The 21625-nt window shown below is 31.0% G+C and overlaps 2 protein-coding genes across 2 annotated transcripts; one reads left to right on the top strand and one right to left on the bottom strand.

The window, feature by feature from the left end:
- Positions 1 to 9231: 9231 nt before the first annotated feature.
- LOTGIDRAFT_105903 (hypothetical protein) lies at positions 9232 to 16743 on the top strand (the record flags this gene model as incomplete). Its single annotated transcript, XM_009062013.1, has 4 exons — positions 9232 to 9427; positions 14474 to 14649; positions 15065 to 15224; positions 16496 to 16743. Coding segments are annotated over 4 exons (780 nt in total), but the record flags the coding sequence as incomplete, so codon positions are not given.
- Positions 16744 to 17484: 741 nt separating this feature from the next.
- LOTGIDRAFT_229117 (hypothetical protein) lies at positions 17485 to 21610 on the bottom strand. The gene is made up of 7 exons (XM_009062012.1): positions 21487 to 21610; positions 20767 to 20834; positions 20394 to 20484; positions 19019 to 19103; positions 18705 to 18763; positions 18391 to 18501; positions 17485 to 18208 (listed from the first exon to the last, which is right to left on the bottom strand). The coding sequence occupies exons 1-7, from the start codon at positions 21560 to 21562 to the stop codon at positions 18102 to 18104; spliced, it is 597 nt and encodes a 198-aa protein (XP_009060260.1). The 5' UTR covers positions 21563 to 21610; the 3' UTR covers positions 17485 to 18101.
- Positions 21611 to 21625: the final 15 nt, after the last annotated feature.

The following is a 21625-nucleotide window of genomic DNA, read 5'->3' as shown; positions in this document are numbered from 1 at the left end:
AAATTAATGAATTAATATGTGTTTTATACTCAGTATTTTGGTTAATTACATTCCAGTGATTAAAACTAATCAGTCAAATGATTGTATATAGAAAATTGTCTTAGAGTCTGAGAATGTTCTATGGTATTTCAAGATATTATATAAGATTTATTATACTGTTACATTTCTAGACATTACCAATTAACATTCATGTATGTTTATCATTAAGAAACAATATTTCTTTAGATCTATGACAAATGATTCATGGTGAATTACCTCTTTGTGTATCTTAAACATGGTTTTCACAATGTATTTGAATTTGAAGGAATGCATTCAGGTTTAGTGACATTGCCATGTCCAATTTAGTGTTGTAAATGCTATATTTTAGTTAGTGTTCTAAGGATCATGTGTTAGTTAGTTTCAGAGTGTCATGTCTTAGTTAGTTAGTGCCATGTCTTATTATTTTCAGTGCATGCCTTAGTGTTTTGAGCGCATGCCTTAGTTAGTGTTCTGAGCGCATGTCTTAGTTAGTGTTCTGATATCTTAGTGTTTTAAGTGTTACGTCTTACTTTGTGTTCTAAGTGCCATGTTTTAATTTGTGTTAAGTGTCATGTCTGAGTTAGTGTTTTAGCACCATTTCTCACTGTATGTTCCAGTGCCATTACCCATAGAAGTTAATGTCATGTCCCATTTCGTTTATGACATGTTCTTAGTGTTTTTATTGATGTATTTCATGTGAAGAGTACCATATACCATTTTGTGTTCTTTGTGACGCGTACCTTTTCATATTCTTTTTAACATGTTCTTTTTCATGTTCTTAGTGTCATTATCTCATTAGAGTGTGGATATTACTATGACTATGCAACTTATATAAGGTTTCCAGTGGCTGTATAGCTATTTAAATAGCATGACTATAAGTAGTAATAACATTGTAATATTAGAATATGTCCTACAGCTAGATTCTGATAGAAGATGATTGAAGGTTTGATAAGTAAGGTAGATATTGGTAAATGGATTTCCTACTCTTATTGATTACCACTTTATCTCCTATTGTTAATTCCATTTATTTCAATATGGTCTGGTTATAGGCAAAGTCTTATTACTGCTTCACTCACAATCTCCCCAGTGTCTGTTTAGTTACTGAAGAGATTTTAAGATTCATAGATCTTTGTCCTCGTTTTGGCTCATTTTACCATAAAAATCTCATTTGGTATATAAAGCCACAGACAGCATTTCCTTTGAAGACCAATAATTAGCAGGCCGAGGAGAGGATTTGGAACACTGATTTATTAAAGTCAAAGAGAAATTTCAATGTACATTACAACTTGAATGAATTTGCTATTAACAGATACATGTTATTGCTTAATAATTAAAGATGGATTCCAGCTATGAATACAAAATCTGGATCTCTCTATTGCTTTGAGATCAATGTACTTGACATGTTATTAAAGAGCCAGCTTTTTGGTTGACCTTTCCCAATGGCTTACCCAGTAAATGGTGACAACAATGTCTACAATTGTAAATTTGTACATCTTTTACTGTAGTTTTTTGCATATTCCTTAATGTTTTTTTCATCATCTCATTATATCGCTTATTCTTGGAATTGAGAATCCAAAATGTGTCAGAAGAATTTGATATTCTTTAAATATGATTTTGATTTGACTGGTAGAAAGACAACTTTAATAATAATGTCTTGAAATCACCGTTACCCAGATGGTAATTTCAGGTTTTTACTTCTGTAACAATCATTCCCTGTTTCCTGGAACTCACTTTTCCAATAGTTTTAGTACTGTGTAACTAGTATTTATACCAATAAAACTACCAAATCAACATTATTGATTTAATAATGGTGAAGATTGTTTCTATTCTGGTTGTTGGGAGCACTATGGTCATTTCTTTCATTTCTTCAACTTCTGCTTCAATAGTCTCAATCATCAGACTATAATTGTCCTTGATCCCATGTGATAGAACATTGATTGTTTCATCAATATGGTGTTCTTCTGTTTCTTCTGTGTTACTTCCAATGATGAGAAATACCTATGTGAATATGAGTAAAAAAGAGTAGGCCTCTGTTGCCAATTCATCAGGAATATACTTTGTATGCTTTATATTCTGAAATTTTGGTCAGATTTAAAATAACTTGCTATGTGAGGTTATACATTAATAAAATTCTTATTTGAGTATGAGTGCTGTCCTTTAATTAGAAAAAGAAAAGATCATTATTCATTTAATGTGTATTCATAGGGCATGCCATAGTGCAAATCTCATAATGTGGTACGTCCACTGTTCAGAATCATTTTCAGTGCAAGTACAAAGTCACATTTTAATAAGCAAGAGGCAATTTTCATGCAGTCTGAGTCAAGAGTAAAAGAACTGTAAAATTAATCCTATTTAGAAATAAATTCAAATTATGGTTGGACTTTGAAACTATCAAACCAATAATGGACTGGCATCAGATGTTTCAGAAAGGTAAACTTATCCAACATTCCCTGTAGTGATGAAAAACAAGTATAGATTGCATATCAGTTGATGGGATGACAGGGACTATAGTCCACATTGATTGAGATAATTCGAATGGTTAAAGGTGAAACATTGGTCTAGATTTCTTATACAAGATAGATTGAAATTAATCTGATATTTCTACTTGTCACTTTCTGTCAATTCCTTTCAATTCTTTTTTTACCTCTTGGCTATTTTTATATACATCTAATAAAGGGCTATTTTATATAATGTCACAAAAACATGAAATTAGTTTTGAATCTTAGTTTTATAATTATTATCTGGTTTCAATTTTTGATGCCTGACAGTTTTTTAAAGAAATTCTTGACAATGGCAAAATTTGGTTCTGGATTTAACCTCAATATTAGCGGGGAAAATGTGGGAAATATGATGTGTAGCAAAACATTTGAATAAAGGTAAAATATGAACTTATTGGCAGTTATACCCCAAATTGACCCTCAAAGGTAATAGATCAAAAGAAAAAAGGCAAAGGCTGTGACTTATAAATTTTCAATGAAACATTAACTTCAATTTGTAAAATTTTATTTTCTTTAGCATACAATATTTCATCTAAAACGATTCCATCAAGCGTAGGATGTAAACTTTCAAGAAACCACTATTTTTTTAAGCCAGCATTCAGATATCATTTTAATCTTTACGTCTTTTTGAATACAAGTTTTTTTGACCCCTACACTTACCCTTTACCTCCATATATATTTGATAGACATTGGTAAGCAAAGTTAGATTCCATTAGTAACATAACTTATCCTTATGTTGAAGAGGTTAGAAAAATGACATTACTTTATGTACATTCTGATTTATTTCAATCATGGCGAGACAGACTCCATTATTACAGTTCACCCATCAAGAAAACTCATATTAAGAGAGCTGAAATATTCCAGATACTATTAAAAGCCACTCAGTCAGTAGTATCATTAAAGAGAAACCATGTATTATATATCAATCACTAGGTATAAAAGAATTTATTTCTTATCATAATGATGGGCATCTATATCATTATTCTAGTGAAATCATGTAGAGAAATTTTCTGGTCTTTCATGTCATAAAAATATGGCTTTATGGCTTCACCATGATTATAACATCAAGTTAAGATATAAATTTTTTTAATATGATTTTCAGTAAATGTGAAGACAATCTATAACCACCTCCCTCTCCTTTCTTGAAAACAAGGAACTGCATTGAAAAAAACCTCAAAATTTATTTCACTATGTATAGTGCACACCTCTTCTGTAAGGAGCCCATGTTGGGGTATAAAACTGCACATTTTACATGGAAACATATGGTAATCAGGAAGCAGGTGTCCAACGACTTGTGGTGTTTTTGTGTTCTAGTTATTTATCAAAATGATTTGTCAGTCTGATGTTATTAATAAATCTTGTTTCAATATTTTTTAAAATCTGAAGTTTATCTTAGTCAAGTTAAATTAGCATTATTTGTGCATTTGCTCAATATTCCTAATCGGCTGTGATTATGAAGTATTTGATATCTCATTTGGAGCATAGGGTTTTTTTATAATTAGAGTTTAGAACTTGCACTATACTTGTTTTGTACTAAAAGTTATTGTGCTTAGGCCAGTCAACATAGTATAAGCCTTTGTTCATTAACACGTTTTTAGTTTAGAAAGAAACAACAATTATTGTAGAAAAACCTTAACAAGTAGCAGGTAGTTGTTAAACTAAATTCAATTATAGATGTCTGTTAAAAAAAATAGTAATTGAAATGGAACAAGAACAATTTAACATAAAAATTCAAGAAAGTGAATTGGCAAAACACATAATTGATTAGAATTACATACAAAAAACAATTCCCTTGGTCAATCCTAAAATAGAACAAAAATTCTTTCTACATAATAGCAAATGTTTGAAGTATATATTCTTTTTCGAGCAAAAATTCTGCAATCATGTATGATACAGCTATCATTGAAACTCAATCACAGTTATTGTAAGCTTGGGCATTGTATCTTACATTTTGATTCATCTAAAACGTTCCAGCTGTTTATTTGTAACTGTTCCATGATGTTGAATGTATATGTAATTTTCAGAAACAGAATTGAAGAGAAAAATGTAATGTCATGGGTCATGTCATGTTCCACCTAAGGATATGGACAATATACTACTAGTTCTAGATTAACATAAGTTCATGAGGAGAGAGCTTCATGCAAACCCTTTTTCTCCAGCCTACCTGTGTTATGCTGAAACATTCCAATCACCTCTCTTATCTTTTTTGAATTGTTCTGTCAATTCATCGCTATCTAGACAGGCTGAATGTTGTAATGGCCAATTTGATACAAATCTAGGATGCCATTAATGATAAGATATATAAGAGAACATGCGTCTGAACTCAGCTTTCATATGGAATGTCACCATAACTTGTATTGCTGTAAACAATTGACAGTATTGATTTTGTAAGGTTCTATTGAAGTAAAATTTTACAAACATATAATTTTTTGTTTATGTTAAGCTTTTTTATTTGTTACTATCTTCTTTTTAAAATTTGTTCCAGATAGAATAATTTTGAAATATCTTGATATAATTTTGTTAAATTTGGCAAATAGAATTTCAAACATGAACTGCAGATTTAAGTAGAAAAGTAACAGAGCTTCAATTATGTGGAAAATTCAATTTGCAGTTGACAGGTAATAGCCAAAGCAATAAATTTTGATGCACAAGTGAAAAAAAAAGTCTATAAATCACATGTAAAAGATAAGTGAAATAAAGAGAGAAGATATTTCAAACAGAAATGTAATAAAACAAATGACATGTAAAGTTATGGGAAGATGTTTTAGCTACATGGATGTTGCAAAGGAATGAATGGAGAAACCTATTATGGTACTTAGTAAGTCAAAGCAAGGAATGGAATTGTAACACTGAATGATGTACATATTCAAAATATATATGGTATAACTTGTTTTCATGACTTGTAAACCCATTTTGTATTGTTGATTGATGATTTTAGTAATTGCAGGGTGATTTTATTCTATAAACTGTATAATAAAGATATTAAGTAATTGTGTTAAGGATAATAAAATATAAAATATTACTGTGTCTAGATTACTATTGATCTAGATAAAATCTTTAAGAATTGAACCGTAAGACATGAAACAATCAGCCATGTTTTCTATCATCATGTATATTGGTACAGGGTAAAAGCTTATTGATAACATAATGATTATTGTTGACAAACTCACATAATTCATGTTCCTAGCACGCAGTCCTGACAGTCTGAAAAATTAACATCGTTTCAACCTGCACGTAATATTTCTGTTCGAAGGAAATCATGTTTTTACGCGTACTCTTATCTTCTTTTACTTCTTTTTTGCCATCTGCTAATTTTTGATTTTGTAGGTATTCTCAAAGCGCTGATTTGACTGATAAGCCCAATCTTTTGCCTCCCTAACTGAGACTGGGGTTTTTGCACCTTCCCCTTTTTGTGAATTTATCGCAGGTTAAAATCTGATTTAGGTATAAGTTCTGACAGATTTTGAAATCTAATCAATTAACCTTTTGTTGGTTTTGAATTTCATTTTATTTCTGATCAATTAGTTTTAGTCTCTATGGTTAGATGGAAATAGCATTGTAATATAAACCATCTAATTAGTATTTCTTTCTGAAAGTTTTATATCAAGCAAGACAGGACAAGAAAACTTCAATGTAGGAGGACTTGATCTAATCCAAACTGAAGTAACTCAAAGAAAAAGCTAAAATGAAATTTTGAGCGTCTTATGAGTGACATTGGATATTGAAGTATTTAATGACAAAGAATACTTGTAATTAAAGAATGATTGATATTATTGATAAAATGAAAGTAGAGAAATGATTAGGTAATCTATTTATAGACATTGATTGGGCTAATTATTTCTCTAAAATTTCTTTGCTCTATTAAATAAATGATGATATTTTGATTGTACTGTAGTAAGAAATAATTGATTTCCGCATTATATCTGGTTATTTAAGAACCTAATTGCAGGGAGGGGGGAAAAAATTTGTATTTTACTGTTACCGCCAATATCATCTTAAATACATTCTAAGCCTTCCTAGATTTGAAAATTTTCTAGGGGGAGACCCCTCACCCCTCACACCAACTAAAACCCAAAAAGTGAGCAGAGGTGCTTGAATTGCTCCGTCAATGAAATTCTGGCTATGCCACTGAGCGTCTCATCTAAATGAAGGATTTCTGCAATTTTTACATCTTGAAAAAGTCAGTTTGTGTTGTAATACCAGTAAACATTAGGTCCTATTCATTTATTATGCATCAAGTCCTTTTAGTTCAAGTAATCAGATTAGCTTATTAATTATATAAGAGATGTAACAAAATTATTATCAGGTATCTAAGGACACTGATATAGAGATATGTAATGATAATGAAATGAAGTTTTAGATCGTGATTTTGTGCACATGAAGAGGGGCAACATCTTCGATTTTCAAGGGTCATGTTGATGTCTTTAGCACATAAGAGTTCTTTTTATTCTCCATCTGAATAAATCAGTTTTGTGTTTCGTATGAAGTGCTTATGTATCTGTATCTGTATATTAAAAAATTCAGATATTGTGTATGAAACCTATTAAGAATACACTTGTTTTACACTTAGCAGGGTTGAACATATACCTGATATTATTTAAAGGGGTATTCTGCTTTTTTGTGAAAAGTTTTCATTATCAAAAATTAATATCGTAAATTATACCTGAAAAAAGTATGCTATTTATATCTATGTATCTTCTTGATCAAACTGAAAATGGAGAGTACAAACTGTTAATTAAGCAGTTTGACCTAGTTTTGGTGTTTATAATGGCTCGATATTATTAGTTGAAACCTTTAGAATATAGTTAAGACATATTTCTCTACAATTGAGCGTTTATTTTACTAAAATTAGTGCAGTAGTTTTCTTAAAACTTTCAAAAAGCACAACAACCTTAAAAACCTTACGATACTTTCAGATATGTAAAAGGGCATATTTCTCTAGATTTTGGTGTTTAGTTTCCACAAATTTGAGCAAAAAGAAATGTTTCCACCTACTAAAAAAGCGGAATGTCCCTTTAAGTTAAAATAAGAGATAAATATAACAGTATGAATAATTAATTTTTTAATTCATTACAAATTTCTCATCTCCTCAAAAGCTCCAGGCATTCAGCAGGGATTCCAACAATTTCAACACAGAATGGTCTCATTTACTTATTTTTTGATATAATGATAGGTTTCAGTAAACAATGTAAAATGCTGAAAGCAAGTTCTTCATTTAATACTTTGAATAATAGTGTTGGAAAGGAAGCTAACATGTTTTTCAAAAATGATAAGCACTTAGGCTCTCGAGGATCCATTCAACTTGACAACTTGGTCAAGGCAAGACCCACGTTTTATTGAATTAACGAAGCAACTTTGTAGAGCTATCAAACCTCCATTCTTGATCCATTGGTGACAATTTATTGGTATAAAGTTTACTTTGTATGAATTATTCACAGGGTTTTAGTGAAAACAGATTAATGTGTAAATTACATTCTCTGGCACTGTCCAGCGTCAATACCGGTAATTGCTGACCTCTTGATGTGAATTCTAAATGCCCAATTGATATACATGGTGTTTAAGGTCAACTACTAATCATTTGATGTTGTTTTCTAACTGATTTAATCATCCATTCAGTTAGAAAAATCTGTAAAACAGCAGGGTCATAAGCTTATATTTTCATCTAGCTGTCTGTAAAATTGATTGAAATTCAATTTCTATACTTCATACTTATTTATTTATTGGTTGCACTCACTGATTGAATTGGCTACTTTTTCTCCCTTCTTTATTGGAAATCTCTTCAAGTTTCTCTTCAGTCTTGCTCATGGTATAAGAACTGTTGACTTCTATTTCCTTCCCCAGAGTGTGAATTTGTGTCTGAGAAGAAATATGAGTAGTATTAGGTAAGAAAGTCAAAATCTTTACTTTTAAATAGGAACTTTGTTGAAGCAGAAGTATTAGAGATTTGTGGGATATATTCTGTCTGGTGCTATGTTTATTCAAGGTTCTATCCTCTCGGTAAATGCGTCTAAAATTCAGGAGAATATTAAGTTATGTGGATCGCATGTTTAATGTACTGTTAATAAAGATTTATTAAAAAAAAGATTAATGTTGAAACGGCAATGCACAAATCTCGTTTAAAAGTAATATGTGCAAAACCGGAGTCAATACTGTTTATTCCAAAACTTGAATTAGATATCATTAGGTCTTGGTGTTTTCACAGACTATGTTATTGCAAGAATTATTTTTTTCGTTTAATTGACCATTTCTCTTTTGACTGCCAACAAATAATATAACTGACATAAATACCATGAGGTTTGACTGATTGAAGTCCTTGTTAGCTCCATTAGGTCTGAAAAAATGACTACAAAAGTGTAAAGTAGAATCTTGTTTTTCAATATTGATTTAAGATGGTTGCTGGCCCACAGCAGTATCAACAGAGTCATCATCATCATCATCATCAATCAGCATTATCATCAGCACTTAAAGCAATAACATCATCAAAAGTATCCATTTAGAATAGTTTTTAGAATCCATTACAATATTTTGAGAGCCCTAATTGTAAGTCTTTTTGGCATTTAGTATTGTCTTGACTATAACTCTCTCAAGTAATCAGAATAGTGTATTTATTCTGTATTTTTGTTAAGAATAATTTTCTAATATTTTATTTTCTGTATTTTTCAGTGGAGAAAGAAAATCAGTAAAACCAGGCGCCCCATCAGAACCTAATGAATATAACTTTAACTATAAAAACCGTGGTATATTTATAATCATTAATAATAAACATTTTGATTCAAGTACCGGTCAGGATACTAGAGAAGGTACTGAGTTAGATGCTGAAAGATTAGAAGAAAGGTTCCAGGATTTAGGATTTGAAGTACGGCGATATGATGATGTTAAAAGAACAAAGATGACAGGTCTCATGTATGATAGTATGTATTATGTTATTTTATTTACTTATTTATATCTTTCGTTTTTAAGCCGTGTCTCAGATAAACCTATGGATGGAGTTGTCAGATGTTAGCACAGAAAACATTGTTTCAAAGCAAAAGTCTTTTGTGTGTATTTGGCCTAAAGATTATTTTTTGATTAAGAACTATTTTTTCTGTTGTGTTCATTATATCTAAATACATCTTAGCACATGGAATTAAATGGCTGTGGTCCATGTCTGCCCTGAGTTTTAAAAATTAGGAGGATGAGATTCAAATGTAAAGTACCATTATTTGATATAATGTAATATGTTATATGTGTTAACTCTCCAGAACATGCGACATCAACCAGTTTTAGCAAAAGGATAGACTGTTGGCAGCACAAAGTTGCTAATAAAAAATTTGTCAATTTCTCCTAACATGATTAGTATATATTAGATTGACACAGATTTGACCAAATTTATTGTACCATTACATAACCACATAAATATGTACTGAATTGATATCCATACATTAACTTACAAAGGAACTTGTTTTAATGGTGTGAAGTAATTGAATATTTTTACAATTACTTTATCACCTATTATCTATAAAAAGTAATTGTTATCTAGAAAATTGTGTCCAGTATTGAACAATAGGGAATAATTATTAACAGAATTTAGATTGTATTTTCTGGTATACAATGTAAAGTTGTCAGTGTAATAAAAGTTATCACTAAATTACTTATTGCTGGATAAAAATGAGTCAAGTACTTTTAATAAAAGGGATGTAGCCATCTAAATATTTATTTGCTTAGGTAAAAACTGTTCCATTTTATAAATTGTATTTCAGTATCCATTGTAAATCCAATGTCCATTTCATCTGTAATTAGATATAAGCAAAATTGGAAACGGGGGAAATATTAAGACTTTTATTAAAATTTCATTTATTCGTATTATAATAATAAACTCTTTATTTTACATATGGGTCACAATTAGGCCCAAGACACAAGGACATGGACTTGTCTAGCATTCAGCCCATGGGTACAATAAAATAAATAAATGAAAAATAAATAAAAAAATATATATATATACACAATACTTCAATGGACAACTTGTTGAACAAATACTTAAGTACATGTGTATTGAATGGACAGACTTTGTTGCTGTAATCAAGTACATTACCACAAAAGATCTATTATTGAAAAATAACAGGAGCAATTAAAATAATGTATAGATGATAAAGTAACATTTGATTCCCTAAAGATGAGATAATGTGTTTGAGAGGAAGTTAAAACAGTGGAGATTTAATCTGATGACATATTTTAATGGTAGAATTCTGTTGAGATTTGGTTAAATGTTAAAATATTTACTGTCTTCTCAATTTATTGTCAAACTAATAGAGGTTTGACATGCTAGAGTATCATATAGGTTTCTAGGATTTTTTGTCAATTTTATTTTGAATTAATTGCTTCATGTAACACTTTGATACATCAGTTGTAATAGTTGTATTTAATCAAACCTAATAGAGATTTACAAAATCAAAGACAGGGATTTTCCATCAAAGTTTTGAAATAATAGTTAATGGAATAGATTTGTTTTCTTCTGAAAATTTCAAAGATCCATGATTCATGCAAGGTACCAATAATAAGTGTCTTATTTCGGTCGCAGGAAATGAGGATGAGTAATTGGTAATATGTGATCTGATACTAACTGTTATCAAATTTGTATCATATTTATACTGATATACTCATAATTTGTACATAGTATTTCGTTTTAGAGTAGACCATTGCATATTACTTACAAAGGTCTTAATTTAAATATTTACTGAAAATGACAACCTAAGCCTGTGATTTCATATTTGTGTAAAAATAAGCATTTCTTACAAAACTAGATAACATTTTAGTAAAAGAAACAATATTAAAACATGTTTTCCTTTAAGGAATATTGATTTGAACAGTCATTCTGTATCTTTTTCACCAACAGCTGACAGTTTTCCATGGAATGTATCTTTAAAAAGAAATGTGAGCAATATTCTCATTTCACCAACAGCATGCCAAATCAGGTGTTTTTGGATGTAATCCACTATGGTGTAAAAAATATTATTTACCCCAGAGTGACATCTGTTTTAGAAATATCTACTGAAGTCTAGAAAAGTCTTCTTTCAGACTTCGTGATTCATGGACATTATTCAATTAGTTCTGTAGTCTGTTCTCTAGTATTAGCTGTTTATCCAGACAGATGTTGAAGACAGGTCCATGTCTAGACAAGACACTAGTTGATTTTAAACACCACTCACAGTCAGATTTATAATTCCAATATGACCATTATTTACGGTCAGTTATTCAAAATGTCAATTCAGTCACCTACAAGTCAAACTCCATATCAGATTGAATATTGAAGAGATCTAAGTGTAATTGAAGTTTCGTCATTCATTATCTGTGTCTGAAACTATCTATCAGATAATATCTGCCTGTGCCATGATGATTGATCAGGATTAAACAATAATTAATGTAAGAGATAAAATTTGGTATTGAAAATATAAGGTAATTGTAATTGATTATCTTTTTATAAGGTTATAATATTATAAGATATAAATAATGAGAGGGAAAATTTATAATGGTCTGGAATAACAACTGTTCCCAATGACTGTTGATTGTCAGTGGCGGAGATAAAGGGGGGGGGGGCAGAGGGGGCGGCCGCCTCCCCTCGCAGCCCTGAAAGCAAGTTTTTTAGGCAAAAATTTCATAACTCGGTTAAAGATTCAGGCAATCTCAGATCCCTCGCCCCCTCTCGAACATAAACCTGGCTCCGCCACTGTTGATTGTGCAAAATTGTGATGAATTTGTTGCTCTTTTGCAGTCATCACAGATTACTGAATCTTTGGATCTGTCCAGCATAGTTCTCCTGCAATGTAGATTTCTCCTTTACAATATCTAGAAAGTAATGTATTATCATCTTTTGTTTGTGAACCAGGCTGGCAATTTGATCATATGATGTCATTAAGAGATCAAGTTTGAAATGATTTTATTGTGGAATTGATTAAAGTGGCGTCTTCTTACTGTATTGTGATTAATGGATATGGCAACTGTACATTACTGAATTGTCTGTGTCTGAAATATGTCTGACAGCTTGATAGAATAGAGTAAAATTGAAAAAACAGTCAGTGATTTTAGTTCAACAGACATAAGGCAGTTATAAGAGGGACAGATTAATGATCTACAAATTACACCTCTGTTTGTGGGGGAGGACAGAGGGAAAACTACTTAACTACTTAACACAATAAGCTTATTGCATTATTTTTACCCTTTAAACACAAAGTTTACAAACACTTTATCATTTGACCATGTTTACAGGCACAGATAAAACAAGGTTTTGGGTACAACACTGGTATTTTTTAGCCCAATAACATTAAAGACAGTTAATTTGTTTTGGCAGGAAAATCTGGGCCAGCTGGCTGTCTTGGAATGAATGATTTTTAAAGTTCCTTTTAAGCATATTTCAGATTCATGTTCATTTTCAACCTTTGTAATTTTGAGGATTGGCTCCTTTATATGAAAATATTGGAATATGATAACGGTATATTAAACTGTAGTTTAAAGCGTTCACTTGACTACTAAAATACAATGAAGGTTGATAAAGTAGGAAATCACCTGATATTGTGAAATGAGGTGGTATAATATCTTTCATTACCTTCCTATTAATCACACTTGTTTCACTAGAAATATTGATTTTTATCACAATCAAACACTTACATTTCAACTCTTCTCATTTCATTCCATGATTGATGTTAAAACACAGCAAAAAATATGACCAATAATGGAGCTTGGCATTGTCAAGGACATTGGAAGGTTATGTATCATGTTTTTAAAAGATTTAAACTATGTTCAACCATTATTCCCAGATTAAGTGTCATTAATTCTCCTAGTTAAACTTTTTTGAAATTTACAAAAATTAAATATGAATAATTGTGTTCAAAGAAACATATTGATAATATTGATATCATATTTTCACAATTACATAGACATAATGTGTTACATTGTAAAACAATATACAACTACTTGAAGGACCTCCAATAAGACTATAGGGAGCCGCGGTGGCTCAGTGAGTTAGATGCTTGCTCGCTAACCTGAAGGTCCAGGGTTCAAGCCCGGCATAGGTCGAGATAATACCTTCGGATTTTTCAACCTGGTTTCCCCCTGTCAGTGATGCAGGTACGAGGGGCTGACATGGAAAAAGCATCTGGTCGTTCGAATGGGACAATAAACCGATGCCCCGTGTGATACAGGCTGTGACGTTAAAGATCCCTCAAACGGTTGGAAATTGAAAAAGAGCAGGCTAATGCCGCTGTCCTGGCAAAATTTCCCTCATTGCCCCCTGCACGGCGTCTTAATTAGCCCACATGGTGCAGAAAAGGAGGTCGTAAAACTCCATTCATTTCATTTCATTTCCAATAAGACTACATGTATGTATGGTGCCAGGTAGATTTCTGTCTTGGAGTAATCTTGAAATGTAATCAAATGAAATTTTTTTAATGACTTTTTAAGACTTTTCTGTCACAGATGTACAATGAGAAGAATTTTGCTAGGACAACAGCATTGGCCTACTCTATTGCGATTCATCTGTTCAAGGGATATATTTTACTTGGACAATCTGTAAACTTTTCCTTGTGAGATCAGATTGATTCAGATTAAGTGAATGTATGATATTGGTACAGGGAGTATAAGTATTGTAATAAAACTGTCTGGGATTAAATTGAATATAAAATGCATAGATAAATTCATGAACAAGATTACCGTACCTGAATAAGTTGTTTTTGTTTAAAATTTCTTTGAAATATTCGCATCTCAATCAATTCCACCTACCTACTACTTTCTAATTTTACAATTAGGCATCACTATGTTACTACAAACTTCTTATATATAGAGCCTAGTTTCCCAATGATATTTATGTACATATGGAGACAATTAATACATGTAATAGAAACTTTCCAAGCTAGATTTGACTATTTGTTACAACTTAAACTGAATTATGTCATCTATATAAATCTTCATCTATTTATATATTTCAGTTGCTTCACAGGATCATTCTAATAATGATTGTTTTGGTTGTGCTATACTAAGTCATGGTAAAGATGGTAAAATCTATGCTACTGATGGTATTTTACCATTAGAATTAATGGTATTACCCATAAAAGGTGATAGATGCCCATCATTAATTGGCAAACCAAAATTATTTTTTATTCAGGTAAGGTGTCTTTCAAATTTCAGACGTGCTCAAAAGCTATTTCAACATGCTTTTTTAAGCAATTTATGATCAAGACTTATCTTCATCTGAAATACAGTATGTGTATTGATTGTATTGTCACTGTTAATTTAACTCCTTCATGTTTTTGAAATAAAAAAAATGTCTGTAGAAATTATTGTTTTGCGAAGAGACTGTAGCTCTGTCTCTCAGAGCATTAAAATCTTTATATGGTTACTTCAAACAAATGGTCATCTTTTCTCATTATTCCAGTCAATCCAGTTATAAATGGGTACAAATAAGCTGGAAATTGTTTCTGTGCAATAGGGAAAATTTTTTAGGTATTCTTTAGTATGGTTGTATTTTTAACAGTTTTATAAGTTTTAATCTAAACTGGTATTTAATTGATGTATTGTAGGCATGTCGAGGTATTAATTTAGATTATGGAGTAGATATGTCTGATGCTAGTACTACATCATCTAAAGATGAAGATTATACAGATGCTGCCTCACAGACTGTCTGTATACGTAAAATACCTTCCGAAGCCGATTTTCTCTTTTCATATTCCACTGTGCCTGGTAGGTATAAGAGTAAAGGGTGAAATTTATCATATACTCTTTGATCAGGGACCGTATGAACGATATCAAGATAGATACCAAAATAGAGTCATCTATATTGTCAGAACCCATGTCCGTCTGTCCTCATTAACTCTCAAGAACCTAGTTTTTTTTTCAAATCTAAAAAGATCTGGTTCATATATTTGAGCACTTTCTAAATAGACTATTTACACTTGTCGTCTCATATTACAAATGATATAGCTCCTTCAATTTCATGATCAGACAAGGAAGTTGAAAATTGTGCTAAAATTTCCAATTGTAACCCTCTTGCGAATGCATGTGAAATTGTTATTGTTTCCAACTGACTGCCAGAAAACTTAAATCAAAATAAAGATCAAGTGAAAAAGATTCTTGCATCATTAACCACATGTGAAAGTAGGCGTATTTTGCTGAGATCCAAACGGTGTTATTTGGTGCCTTTGGTATAATTTTGATCCTAGTCTATTCTTCTACGACCATCATTACAATAATATGTAACACCAATATATACTCTGGGATATACTTAATGTGACAGACGTGAGCGTATGAATAATTCATGTGTGATTAGTTTTTCTGGATAAGACTACGCCAATAAGAAAAGAGTTTGTGAATAATTCATTTTGTTGCATCAAGAACGTTATTTGTCTGTTTGACCTTTAATTGAAAAGATAACAAGTAGAGAGTAAAGGTTGAAGGAAATTGAATTTAGATAAGGAACTAATTGATTGGTTTCAAGAAGGCACAATTTATGTGGCAAAAATATCTAGCAGCAGATGTGCCATCATATAATTATTTTTCTTGAAAATCGTTTGATCCAATCAAAGCTAGTTTTAAAACTTATCATTTCAACATCTTGATAGTGTCAACAGCTATAAATGTTATATGAATGTTAGAAGAATATATATATATATTTGAAATCTTATTTATTTATTACGTGTACTAAAGGGCATATGAAATCTTGTTTATTTAAAAGCTACAGCTTTTTTTTTGATTGAAACTTGATATGCCTAATATGCTTATTTGTTGAAGTTGTAAATATCCAGTACAGATGTCAATATATCATATTTTAATGTACCAGGTAGGGTTCTTAATTAATACATGTATAAACATGTGAAGTCTATATTATGAATCTAATTTCAAATATTTTCTATTGCTATTTTTTGGTTTCAAGATATGCAAAAATATCATTGTCTGGCTAATAGTGTTCTAGACTTTGTCTCGAGAAAAAATGACATTATTTTCATTTATTACAGGTTATTATTCATGGAGGAATAACCAAGAAGGTTCCTGGTTTATACAAGCCTTGTGTATTGTATTAGAAAATTATGGTTTTAAAATGGAACTATTACATATGTTAACTCATGTCAATAGAATTGTGGCTTATGAGTTTGAATCGTGTACAGATAAAGAGTTTTCTGATAGAACTAAACAAATGCCTAGTGTAGTGTCCATGTTAACTAGATATGTGTATTTTCGACCTAAAAAACAGGATATAAGGTGAAATAACTGTTGATTCATGCTATTGTTGGTTAAGTTTTTATTTTGATATATATCAGTTATTGTAATTTATGATGCTGTGATTTAAATTATAACTAATGGCTGTAAGTGAATAGCCTATATGTATTGGAAGCCATGTTAAATATGCATCAACCAAACTTCATCATCTGAGACACAATATTATTTTTTTTGTCATTCAAATACTGATTCCTGAAAATGTTTTCATAAAAACTACACCAAAATATGCTGAATCAGTTAGTGAGATATATGGTGAATCTTTCAGACCAAGCAAATCATCTCACAGCGTGAATCTCTGAGTAACAATATATTTCATTTTCTGTTTTAATATTTCAATATCGCTCTTCAATTGATGTATTGAGCACTATTTTAACAGTGAAAATATTTTGCTATTGTATTCACGGTGTTACATACATATTCTTTAATTTTGATGTTCTGTAATTGATTTTGCTATACAATTTGTTTGGAGATTATTTTATACATGAATAAAATTAATTAAGTTTATAAATGAGAGAAACAGTGTAAAGAGTAAATCGTGTAATACACTTATACTCCAAAAGTTAAGGAGCACTGTAAATAATTACCAAAAAACCTAATTGTTTAAAAAAGTGATATTATTTTACTGATGTTGAAACTAGTTATAAGGCAAGTAGTGAAACTGTTTAACTTTTTGCCATAACATCAAAATAAGGTTTCAATTCCAATGAAAAATAACAAAGACGTCATTAAAAAAAAATCTAAAACATTTATTAACATAATTACATTTAACAGTTTCCCAACAAAGAGAAAGTAAGACCACAAATCTTCTCTTTTATGTTATGTTGGAAAGAATGTGTTCTATCTTCAATGATTCAATAATAAGCCAACATCCCCATTACACGATCAATTTCACAAAAAATTTAGAACCAAGGCAATTGGGAAAAGTTGTCTAGAACACTAATGACCGAAAATCAGTCACTGATAAAGATCCTTTCCATTGTTACATGGACATAAAAAAAAGTTTGATTCAATATCCTATCTAAGTATTGTACATATATATGCCACAATAAAAATTCTGACAAAAATTCCATATTCTGTCAAGTTTCATCAGTTGTCTCCCTTGGAAAGGTAGGTTTCATGAAAGTTTTTCCACTTCAATTCACATTACACTGTCTCTTGAATTATTCTAGTAAACTAACTTTGATTATAGACATGTACATATAACAGTTTCAATCACATTTCCAATGTTAACTTTTAAATGTTGACAGTATACTTTGAAGGCAAAATGTCACTTGTTAAAACTTTCCTTCTGATGATTGTTGTAATAATGAACAGATGATATTACTAATTGACACTGGTACCAGTTTATCTTGATAACATACTTTTAATTCTATCTTTATTTTGAAATAAACAAAATAGTGAACTAATAGCTAGACCTGTTACACCTCCTTTAACCATTTTCTTTACACCACCTAAAATACATAAGATATTATTGTGTATTACAATTTATGTAGTTATAGTTGAAAAAAAAATATATTGATATGGCATCAATTGGCTTAGGTTTCTAGAAGAGTATTTACTTTGTTCAATTTTTCAAGTTTCAAAGAAGTATGAGTTAGAAACAAAGATCAAGGAGAATTAAAATAAATATTACCTGGACTTGTATATAATATACCCGTTACAGTTCCTGATAATAAATCATTTACTTCATTATTCGTATCAAGGGCGTATGAAAAAATTATCCCAAAAAAACTGTATGTTAACACTGAAATGAAATAAAAATCAATGTGTTCACACTACCTAAGATAAGCAATATGACCCAGTCATAAAGACGAGGGAAAGGATACATTATCATGATAAATTGATTGTATACTGTCTAATTGGTTCTTTTTGAGAATTATGACATTTAAAACATGTAAATTTTCATTCTAGCACATTTGTAAAGGATTTTAGACCTCAAATACATACCTATAACACCAGTCATCTGTGCAAATGCTCCTCCACGTTTTTTAACAAGGTTAAATACTCTGAAAAAATTATATCTTATGTTATATTAACTCTTCAAAAATAAAATAATTTCCTTGACAGCTAAATTAAATGGCCTTAAACAATGAATAATAAACCTGATATAAAAGATCAAATGTCATTGTTCAGGACAATAGATAATATAAGATGCAAAAATTCCCATTTCATAGGTTTTCAAGAGCTACAGACAGAAAGAATTATACTGGATCTAAACTGCAGACATTACTCTATTTGTGGTAACTATCAAATCTACTTACTGATCTCCTTTACCAACAGTAAAGCCTGATGACTGAATTTCTTTTAAACCAGATGTTGCTCCCATGAGCCCTCCAACACCAGCACCTTAAAAAATAACCTTAGAATCAAGCGGACTGTTACTGAAATGTTCCCTTATGGAATGATAACACAAGCATATAACATAATATACAAGCCAGCTGTAACTGAAATATCACAAGCATAACAATAACATAATATACACGCCAGCTGTTCTCAACTGAAATATCACAAGCATAATTATAATCTTAGACAAGACAGCTGTAACCGAAAGGTTCTCAGCTGAAATATCACGAGCATACTTATAATCTTAGACAAGACAGCTGTAACCGAAAGATTCTCAACTGAAATATCACAAGCATAATTATAATCTTAGACAAGACAGCTGTAACTGAAATGATCTCAACTGCAATATCACAAGCATAATTATAATCTTAGACAAGACAGCTGTAACCGAAAGGTTCTCAACTGAAATATCATAATTATAATCTTAGACAAGACAGCTGTAACTGAAATATCACAAGCATAATTTTAATCTTAGACAAGACAGCTGTAACCGAAATGTTCTCAACTGAAATATCACAAGCATAATTATGATCTTAGATAAGACAGCTGTAACTGAAATGATCTCAACTGAAATATCATAATTATAATCTTAGACAAGACAGCTGTAACCGAAAGATTCTCAACTGAAATATCACAAGCATAATTATAATCTTAGACAAGACAGCTGTAACTGAAATGATCTCAACTGCAATATCACAAGCATAATTATAATCTTAGACAAGACAGCTGTAACCGAAAGGTTCTCAACTGAAATATCATAATTATAATCTTAGACAAGACAGCTGTAACTGAAATATCACAAGCATAATTTTAATCTTAGACAAGACAGCTGTAACCGAAATGTTCTCAACTGAAATATCACAAGCATAATTATGATCTTAGATAAGACAGCTGTAACTGAAATGATCTCAACTGAAATATCATAATTATAATCTTAGACAAGACAGCTGTAACCGAAAGGTTCTCAACTGAAATATCATAATCATAGACAAGACAGCTGTAACCGAAAGGTTCTCAACTGAAATATCACAAGCATAATTATAATCTTAGATAAGACAGCTTTAACTGAAATGTTCTCAACTGAAATATCATAATTATAATCTTAGATAAGACAGCTTTAACTGAAATGTTCTCAACTGAAATATCATAATTATAATCTTAGACAAGACAGCTGTAACTGAAATGTTCTCAACTGAAATATCACAAGCACAGTAGTATTAAATTTTTTAATTAACACTAAAAATTACTTCATTACTTATGGTTCAATCGAATAATGAAGAAAGGTATATTTACCAAACAAGATTGAAGCTCCTATTTTTGTAAATGCCATTTCCAGGCGACCACGATTAGGTTTGGAACCTTCAGGTAATATATAATCGGAACCCTAAAGGATGGAGAATGAAAATATTAAATTCCTCGAAGGACAAATATTTTTTATGATAGTGTTATTAGGCTACTACTCCTGGAGATAACAGATATTCTTAGAACTCTTAAGTAAGATTGAGCGAATATGACTAATGTGAAGCAACAATACAGTGCCATCAGCTTACTATTTTCTCTTCCTTGACCATTTGCACCACATTCAGGGCTAGTCACATGGTGCAGAAAAGTAGGATGTAAAACTCCATTCATTTCATTTTTCAGGGCTAGAGATACCTTAACATACCTGTCCTATATAGGCTGGATTAAAATTTAAATATGGCGACACTAATCCCCCAGTCTGGTTGGCTGACACTGCAAAAAAAATTATAAGATATAATTATATATCAATGTTTCAGGCCACAACATTATTCTGTACAGTATCTAGAGCCTAGATATGATAAGGTTTGACACATTAACCTACCTCCCTTCCAGAAATTCCATGTGAAAAAACACAGATTTCTAAAAAGTCTCTTCTGCAGACTCTGCCTCTATTTTGACCGAACATTTCGGCCTTTAATGGTTAGGTGCTAAGTTGACTATAGAGTACAACCGACTGTAAATTATATATTCCCAAACGTACAGTTGACACCGCCCTAGTTGAACTAGGTCTTTGAGAGGCCTAATTTGTTTTAACCGTAGATGATAGCCTAATTTTCATCAACCCAAAGAAAAGATAGTCTCAGTCTCACTGATCACCATAGTATTAGCCTGATTTTTAGTTGATTTTTCGATTAGGCCTATATAAGATTCTGTTTTCGTACTGTTCCATTTGTGGTGGGGCAGTAACACGCTTGTGTCTTGTTTGTGCCAAACTTGGTGGATCGTGGTGTCTTCACGACTTCAGTGTCACCACTAGTTACTGAAGTTACTAGTATTTATGTAATTTTAGTTAATGGGCTTTTGTTAACCAAGCAAGTATAAAAAAAAAACACTTGTCTAAGTGTTGTAAAAAAAAAAGATATACCTGGTACTTCCATGCTCGGATCTTTAGAGGAATAGGGAGCAAAGAAACTTGATTTCTTGTTATTTGGATCCATCATGAAAGCTGACGAAACTGACAACACGACCTTCTAAAACAACATGTGAATAAATAACCCGGAAAT

This window comes from Lottia gigantea (assembly GCF_000327385.1).
Source record: "Lottia gigantea unplaced genomic scaffold LOTGIsca_5, whole genome shotgun sequence".
NCBI lineage: Eukaryota > Metazoa > Mollusca > Gastropoda > Lottiidae > Lottia > Lottia gigantea.
This window is presented reverse-complemented; position numbering and strand designations above follow the sequence as displayed.